Below are 9,256 nucleotides of genomic sequence, written 5' to 3'. Positions count from 1 at the left end.
GGGGCTGGGCTATTCTGCACGGTCCAGGGCTCGCTTGGGGTCTGGGGCATCCCGGGAGCGGTGTGCGGCCAGCGGGTGTCCTGGGGCGGGCTTCTGGGTCTCGGCAGCGCGGGAGGAGGCAGCGGCGACGCTGGCTGACAGGCTGATGATGCCCGGTGCCCGCAGCCGATGGGAGGCAGCGTGAGCCCGAGAGAACCCGGAGCAGCCGCGGTGGCAGCGCTGGAGCGCAGCCTCCTCCCGCTCCCACAATGCACAGGGCGAGGGAGGCGGCGGCGGCGGCGGCGGCGAGGGAGGCGGCGGCGGCGGCGGCAGCATCACCGGCCGTCGGGGTGGCAGCGGCGGCGACCCCGAGGACCCCGGGCACGCCGAGCGCGCGACACTGCTCGCGGCGAGCCCGGGAGTGATGGCGAGGCCCGCGCTGGCCGCCCGCGGCTGAGGCGCCCCACCCTGCCCCGCCCGGAGCGGCCCGCCCCGCCTGGCCCTGCCCTGCTCCCTGCCGGCTGCAGCCCCGGCGTTTGCTAGTCGGCGCGGGCAGCCGCCCAGGAGAGGTGCGGCCTCCGCACAGGAGGGGGGCGTCGGCGCCGCGGGGCCCGCCATGGCCGCGTCCGAGCTCTACACAAAGGTAAGGCGCCCCATGAGCCGCGCCTTGGGGAGGGGGCCGCGCGGCCCGGCGCCGCCAGCTGTCAGGCCTGGGCGGGGGGCGCCGGGGCGCGGGGACCCAGTCCGGCCCCTCCGGCACCACCCCCTTTCCGAGCATTTCGAGATCCTCTGCCCTGCCCGCCGGTCGCCCGCAGAGGCGCCTTCCTTGTTTGGGCGTTGATGGTTAAGGCGGCGGAGGGAGGCCTGCCTCGGGGTGCCTCTCTGGCCCCTGCCACCCTTCTTGGCCTGGGAGCAGTGCGGGTTTCTAAGTGGAAAGCGGGTCTGTGTGGCTTTAGTAGGGCGAGCCTGGGCCAGGCTTGCTCAGCCCCCCGTCTTGCTTAAGGAAAAATCCTGGCTGGTGGGAGATCCTAGATCTGACAGATTAGATGGTCTGTCCCTCCCCTGGGGACACGCGCTTAAAATAATGTCTGGTGTTGGTATGCGGTGCCACTTCTACCGTCAGCCAACCTTTCTGTGAGATATGGAATCTTGCAAAAGGTCGCCAGTCGATTTTCACCTTTAGTTGCCCGGTTTCAGATTGCTACCCTGGGGTGGAGAGCCCCTGGGGAAGATGCAGCCGAATAAATGCGAGCTGATTCACTGGGATGGTCGGTACTCATTTGTCGCTGGGAGTTTGCAAGCTGCGTGTAATCCCTTAGAGCCTTGTTAGGCTCCATGTCTTCACCATCCTCTGGGGTGAGCCTTTTCCTTCTGGGTTTAGTTTAAGGGAAGTGGCGGCCTTTCCTTCTTATACTGACAGCAGTATTCTCTGGGGCTGGTAATCTCTGAATGGCATATTTTGGAGAACTGTCCCTTCAAGACAGTGTGTGGTGCCCTTTGTGACTGTGTGTAGTCATGGCATTTTATACTATCACTCCTGTGTAGGTAGATGTTTTGCCAGCTATTAATTACCTCTAATTCCAGTTAACAGAATTACCTTAACTTTTCGAGTTTGCATCTGCAGCCAAGTCTACATTTATGGTCTCAGAATCACTGCTTCCAAATATGACCCAAGTAAGCCCAGGGCTCAAGTTACAGCATGTTATAGAAGGAAGAGGTCTGGACGCGCCATCAAGAGACCTGGATTCTAGCCCTTGATTCTAGCCGGGGCCTTTTCACTTACTGTGTGACCTTGGGCAAATCACTTAACCTCTCTGTGCTTTAGTTTCCTCATCTGTAAATTGAGTTAATTATACCTGCCCTACATCTCTTACAAGGCTGTTGTTGTGAGGATCAAACAATAATTCATGGGAATGCTTTTTGTAACCTGTGAATTTCTCTACAAATATGAGGTATATTTCTTCAACCATGAAATGAGTTTGCATGAAGCATTTCCTGGGACCTCTCTCTTTCCAGCTGCAGATTTGAGGACTACACAATGAAACTTCTCTCTAAACCTGGTAATTCTTTAGGCATTGTAGATCTCTAATGTATGATTGAATACAATTGGAAATTGATTCAAAGTTACTTTATAAACAAACATTTATATAAAGCTAACTATGTGCCAGGTACAGTTTTAAGTGCTTTACAAATATTAACTCATTTAATCCTCATAATAAACATATGAGGTGGGTACTAAGAAATATCAGAGTCATTTTCACAAGAAGAGATGTGGTCTGTAAATATTCCTTAGTTACTTTGTATAGACCCCATTCTTCACTGCCTGAGGAGTCCATCCTTCAGCTGCCTGACTAATTGTAGGCTGCTTAACTAGATACTGGTTGGATAATACGTTGCTCTTGGATTTTGGATCTGCTTTTTTCTCCCAAAATAATTGGCAAGAAAAAAATTTAAAAGATCCTGTGATTTTTAAAATTGTAAGGTTTTGGGCTTTGGTCACAATATCAATCTGTTTTAAAATTCACCCTCTAGTCATTGTAAAGACAAACTGGTTTAGACAGCAATAGGGAAGTTGAGCTTAAGTTGCCTTCTCCTAAATACATTTATACCTAAGAATAATCTGGTTACTTGGTTTGTTTGTTGGCTCATTCTTTTTGTGAATGGACCTTAGCTTAATGGCAGACAAAAATATTTATTGAGCACCTCCTGGGTGCCAGGTACTCTGCTTAATGTTGAGAGGTTCTAACATAAACAAGACACAGTCCTTTCCCTCGAAGGGCTTACAGCGTGCTTCTTATATTCTTGGCCCACTTTGAATCTTCAAGGGCATAAATAACCTGCTGTTACCTCAGCAGCAGGCAGACAGCTGGTATGGTATTTATTTGTAGAAGTTAGGGAAGAGGTTGGGACATGAGAAGGTTGGAATGATTCTAGAGATAAAAGCTTGGGTAGTGATTATTAGAGGAAGAGGGAAATCATTAGAGGTAATATAAATGGATATTAAACACAAGGATTAGACTTCCCTGGTGGTGCAGTGGTTAAGAATCCGCCTGCCAATGCAAGGGACACAGGTTTGAGCCCTGGTCTGGGAAGATCCCACATGGTGGAGCAACTAAGCCCGTGTGCCACAACTACTGAGCCCGTGTGCCACAACTACTGAACCGATGTGCCACAACTACTGAAGCCCGTGCACCTAGGGCCCGTGCTCCACAACAAGAGAAGCCACCGCAATGAGAAGCCCACGCACCACAATGAAGAGTAGCCCCTGCTCGCCACAGCTAGAGAAAGCCCACATGCAGCAATGAAGACTCAACTAAATAAATAAAAATTTTTTAAAAATTGTATATAAACACAAGGATTTTCCCCTTGCAGAAGATTATAGGGAAGGAAATTCTGAGGGTAGACTACAAGGAAAGATATAATAGTGACATGCCATAATTATGGTATTCAACATAGTGGTTAAATTTGAAAAGTGCCCTTTTAAAAATGTCATTCAGAGCTTAAAGGCAGATTTTGATGTGTGATAGAAATCAGCTCCTATTACAGTGAAAGACAAAAGACCATTCAGTTTATTCTTTTTAGCTAAAATGATAATGGTTTTGTCACAGCAATTAAGCAGGGCTTCCTTTTTGTAAATTTTTCCAGCAGTATAAACATTTTAAAGGCAATAGCCGGGTTACTAGGATATAACATTTCTGGAAACTAACATTTCGGTTAAAACATGTTTGTTGATTGTTAAAATAACAGCTTTATTGAGATATAATTCACATAATGTACAATTCACCAATTTAAAATGTACAATTCAAAGGTTTTTAGTATAATCACAGAGTTGTGTGTTGATTTATTTTTAGATCCACCTGACTCGTTCCTGAAAGAATTGAAGGTGGTTGTGATATCTTATTGTTTCTGGTTTTGAAAATATTTGCTGGTCTTGACTTTCCAGTGGGTGTCTGAATGATGACATCACTTGTAGCTACTTTCAGCAACTTCAAAGGATTCAGCATTTGTGGAGCAGGGTTTATTAATTAGACCTGGATGGATCACCAATAGCAATAAAATGGCATCCTAGTCATCCTCACGTGAAGTTCCCGGACACCATGGGTACCACATAAATGCTGTAGAATGGCCAAGATTACCTGAAGTTTAATTAGGAGTCCCATAGTATGTCAGGATGCTGAATTTTCTAACAGTACAGAAACAGTCTAAAACACTCACTCCAGAAGCCAAGTACACTTTACTAAGATGAAACAGCTATTAGGCCAGTAGATTGTATATCTGTAATCTTCCTTTCCCACCATATTTCCTCATACCTGCTGAAGCTGCATGGACTAGATTTTTTCTGGGATAGTCCCAATTTTATATTCTATGCCATTGTCCCTTTAAATCATCAATCCTGGAAATTCTAATATTTTGGTGTTGAAATTGCATTTCTTAGACTGCTTCCAGCATCTTAAAGCAGAACAGAAATCTCTGATCATGTTCCCTGACTTGGGCTTTGGCAACTACATTCACTTTTCTTAAGTCTCCTGTCATGCTCCTTCTATCTATATTTCTTCCTGATGTCCTTTGGCCTGTTAATGGCTCTGCTATTTTCTTAGTCCCTCAGGTTGGAAACCTCTGTAGCTTTTTCTTTGTCTCATAGTCTACTTCTTCTTTACCAATTCTAATTTTACTTGACATCCAGCTGACAGTTCTCTGTCTTAATGACCTGTACACATTTCTATCTTATTATAGTTATCTGTATATATGTAAGCCACTCCCACAATACTGTAAGCCCCCTGAGATGTTGGTCAGGGTTTGTTTACCTCCTGTAGAGCCTAGCACAATGTCTTCCACATAGTAGGTGCTCATTAAATATTTGTTGGATGGATGAAAAAATATTTAAACAGGAGAGAAACAGAAAATAATGGTTTGGGATGATCAGTCTACTTGTAGGAATGAAGCAGGGTAAAATGGAGTGGTTAAACAAGTAAGCACATTTTCAGGCATGTTGAACAGGGTGAGTAATAGAGAAGAGAGCTGGGAGCCAGGGAGACCAAGGAAACTGTTGTAGGAAACAAAATGGAAAGTGATGAAAGTCTGGTAGATTGAAGTGCAGGCAGAAAGTGTGAGAGACAGGTCTCTGTGATGGAGTAGATACAGGAAGAGAAGGAGAGAGAATAGTGTAAGTTAACACCAGTGGCTCTAGCTTTGGAAACTGGAAGTTAATTCTCATTATATCATGAATTTTTGCTGACTCTGGAATTTGTAAGTGGCTCAGAAATACTTCTTTAGACTGTTTGAGCAAAGCAGAATGGTTGTGATCCCCTCTTGAAATTTGTTACTGTTTCCTGAAGTGTGACAGTTTGGTGTATTGCCCAGTGGCTAAAAGATTACAAAAAAGTTATAATTTTAATGACAGTTGCTACTGCCACATAAACAGTTTAATTCTTCCTGGTGCTTTTAGCTTTTTAAAGTAAGGGGATACTGGAGGAAGGTCTGAATGGGGTTCCAGGGATTTAACGTCAACCTCCAAAAGGTTGAGGTGGAGTCGGGGGGATAACTTTCCTATAGGAGACTGTGGGAGAGGAGGGTAATTTAGCTTCTGTGTTCTTCACTTTATCATGAATTTTGCCGCCATCGGGAGAATCTAGGGGCACATGGCCCACTAGAGGATGGATTGGATTTATCTGTCTCCACTTTAGGTAATTCCTAGCGAACTATGAGATATTATCAGAAGTATAAACTCCTGGCTGATCTATGGAATAAGGTCTGGCCCTAGGTGAAATATTGTGTGGGCGACACCACTCCACCCCAACAGGCGTGTCCTGTCCTACAGTAGTTTTCCCAGACTTTCTCCATTTGTCTACCTGGGGAGGTTGTCCTCTCCCTTCCCTCTGGCTCCTGCCTCTGTATCTCTGTCTCTCTCTAATCAACTTTATTGAGGTATAATTTACATTTAATAAAATTCACTCATTTTTGGGACTTCCCTGGTGGTCCAGTGGTTAAGACTCCACGCTCCCAATGCAGGGGGCCTGGGATCGATCCCTGGTCAGGGAACTAGATCCCGTGTACTACAACCAAAACCCCATATGCCACAACTAAGACCTGGCGCAGCCAAATAAATATTTTTTAAAAATCACTCATTTTAAGTGCACAGTTTAATGAATTTTGATAAATATATTCTGTCATGTAACCACCATCACAAACAAGATATAGAACATTTCTATCACCCTCAAAAGTTCGTTGGTGCTTAGCTCCTTCTCTTCCCCAGCTTATTCAAAGAGTTTACTGGAGTTGGCTTGCCCGCTGGGGCAGAGGAAAGAGTTGTTTGTTTGTTTTCAAAAATGTATGTTATGATTCCACCTTAGCTCAAGCAATATTGATAACTGAATATAGAGACTTGACCTTGGGTGTGACTCCCATGGAGTTTCACTGACAGTGGGAGGTGGGACTAGTTGGAAAGGAGTTTAAGTGGTTTATTTAATCTTTTATTCATACACTTACCACCTTACCTTTACTAATGGTGTCTGCTTTTGATGCCTTGTTTCCTTAGGTCCTTAGTGTGCTAAAATGCCCTTTAGTCAGTTCTGCCCTTTAACAGTTCTCCTGCCTCATCTACCTTGGTAGTAATGTCCATCAGGGTTCGTGCTGATAGAGATTTTAAAACTTTGCAGAAACTTATCCTCGGCTTCTTCATGCCTCAGACAGTCTCCACTTCGCTTCAAAGCCCTTCTCAGTTGAAAGTCTCCTTAACCAGCTGCCATTTGCATTAAACATCTCCATGTACCACAGAGGCTTTTTGCCAATTATAGAGCTTAGGGATGATGCAATTATGCTTTAGTTTCAAAATAATGGCTGCAAACTTGATTGAAATCAAGGAAAAAGTGCGTTATCCACTCCTAAGTGTTCATGAAGATCATCTATCTACCTCCTTTGGCCCGATGTGCTGCTGTGTTCAAAAATGTGAGCACAGGGACTTCCCTGGTGGTCCAGTGATTAAGACTCCCCCCTTCCACTGCAAGGGGCGGGGGTTCAATCCCTGGTCGGGGAACTAAGATCCCACATGCCACACAGCACGTCCAAAAAGTTAAAAAAAAAAAAAATGTGAGCACAGTGCTGGACTGGAGGGAGATGGGACATAAAAAAAAGACAAGTTTTGTCTCTCTTTAGTCACTCACACAAAAACATGCATTGTCCTGGCCAGGAATCCCGTGTATGTGGTTGGAGTTTCCTCTCTCTTTTTTTTTTTTTTTGTAAATTTATTTATTTTTGTCTGCTTTGGGTCTTCGTTGCTGCACGTGGGCTTTCTCTAGTTGCGACTAGTGGGGGCTACTCTTCGTTGTGGTGCGCGGGCTTCTCACTGTGGCGGCTTCTCTTGTTGCGGAGCACGGGCTCTAGGCACACGGGTAGTAGTTGTGGCACATGGGCTCAGTAGTTGTGGCTCGCGGGCTCTAGAGTGCAGGCTCAGTAGTTGTGGTGCACGGGCTTAGTTGTTCCGCGGCATGTGGGATCTTCCTGGACCAGGGCTCGAACCCGTATCCCCTGCATTGGCAGGCAGATTCCTAACCACTGTGCCACCAGAGAAGTCTGGGGTTTCCTCTTGATAAATACATTCTGAAGGAATTTCAGAATGGGAGAAATAAAATGATCAGGGCAGTGAAGAGGCTAGACAGATTAAAAGGACAGACTCTTCAGAAAGATGAAGGTGAAGTGGGAAAATGGCAAAGTATTTATTTAACACCAAGATTAGAAGTTTATAACATCAAATCCCAGTTTAGTAAGGATACTTGTTCTTGAAATAAATAAATATGTCATTTAAAATGAATTTCTACTGTAACCACTGTTTTACACATATGAAACTCATTATCTCAAGTTATGATATCAGCTAAGATGTGGTAGATAAATAGAAAGGATCTGGCTAATTCATGGATCATAGTTCTGATACACTGACTTTCTGAACCTCTCTTTGACAGTGTTAAATAATTTACCAGCCAAAGCTGTTTTAGTTGGAAGTGATGGAAACCCAGCTCAAAGCCAAAAAGTATTTTATTTGCTTAGATGCCCTGAAAGCCCAGGCATGGCTAGATTCAAGGCTCTGACATGGTACCTCTGGAGCTCTCTGTCACTGGCTTTCATGTCAGACTGCTATTTGATATTGCTTTCATCCTCAGGACAGCTCTTTTCAGGGTCAATGGCACCTGCAGACCACATGGTCTAGCTCTGGGCCTGGAGGAAGAGAGCCTGGTAGAGGAATTCTGGTTGTCCTTGCTTGTGGTTGTGTGCCGAGTAGGTGGTAGGAGGGAGACCATGAGCAGTCCAGTCTTGCTCATCTCAGAGGCCAGAGGGAGGATGGGGCATCCTGACTGATAGTCCTACTCAGACCTGGTGAGGTGGCTGAAAGCTGTTCCCCATCAGAAGGAATAGTGCTAGAAAGACAGAACAAAGCAGCTACCCTCAACCAATGTCCACTATGAATCAGTCACCAAAAGTGACAAAGTGACTGAGTTCTGCCTCTCCTTTTCTGATTTTTGAGAAGATGAATAGGAGGGTTTTGACTAGGAGGACATTGGTTATCTTTCCCCTAGAGAATGATTTTTAATTAAAAAAAAAGGCCATGGAGAATCAAATGCAAATGTTGATAAAAGCATATGAGGGGCAGATAAATTAGGAGTATGGGATTAACAGATACACACTACTATATATAAAATAGGTAAGCAGCAAGGATTTATTGCATAGCACGGGAATTATATTTATAACAACCTATAATGGAAAATAATCTGGAAAAAAAATAGAACAGAATCACTTTGCTGTACACCTGAAACTAGCACAATATTGTAAATCAACTGTACTTCAACTAAAACAAAAAAAGCATATCGGAGATAGATGATTTAAAAAGTATTTTTTATTCAGTCTTATTTAGGGGGCTCTGAACCCTATGTCACCTTTCCTTCTGATCTCTTTCTGCCATATTTCCTCAGCATTTTATTTCCCCTTATTTTCTTCACATCCTTGTATGCAAACATCATTCTCTTACCCCATTTTCACCCAAGGATAAGTTGCAAAATTTCTTATTTCCCCCTTTTGACTGTTCAAATCATCCATTATACATCTACAGTGTTCTAATCTTTTTTTTTTGCTCTCTTACTTTCCACCGTGTCATCTACTTCTTGATCCTGTACTACTGACTGTAGTTCATGTACCCACTCCTAATGCTCTCTTGTGCTTTGTTTTAACCAAATTTCTTATGGAGTGAATTATTTAGTAATTTAGATTGAGGAGGGTACTTCATTTCCTC

General features: G+C 44.6%; 1 protein-coding gene across 4 annotated transcripts in view; it reads left to right on the top strand.

The window, feature by feature from the left end:
• The first annotated feature begins 310 nt into the window (after window positions 1–310).
• Window positions 311–9,256, top strand: part of MYO5A (myosin VA) — a 200,975-nt gene continuing 192,029 nt past the window's right edge. For all 4 annotated transcript variants that reach the window (XM_082618354.1, XM_082618353.1, XM_082618352.1 and 1 more), the window contains exon 1: window positions 311–622. In XM_082618354.1, the coding sequence (XP_082474480.1) occupies window positions 596–622 (27 nt within the window). In that variant the 5' untranslated portion in view covers window positions 311–595. The remainder of the gene's footprint in view (window positions 623–9,256) is intronic.

The sequence above is a fragment of the Mesoplodon mirus genome, assembly GCF_964341445.2.
Source record: "Mesoplodon mirus genome assembly, chromosome: 4".
Lineage (NCBI taxonomy): Eukaryota > Metazoa > Chordata > Mammalia > Artiodactyla > Ziphiidae > Mesoplodon > Mesoplodon mirus.
Note: the sequence above shows the minus strand (reverse complement) of the source record. Positions and strands in the feature narration are given on the sequence as shown.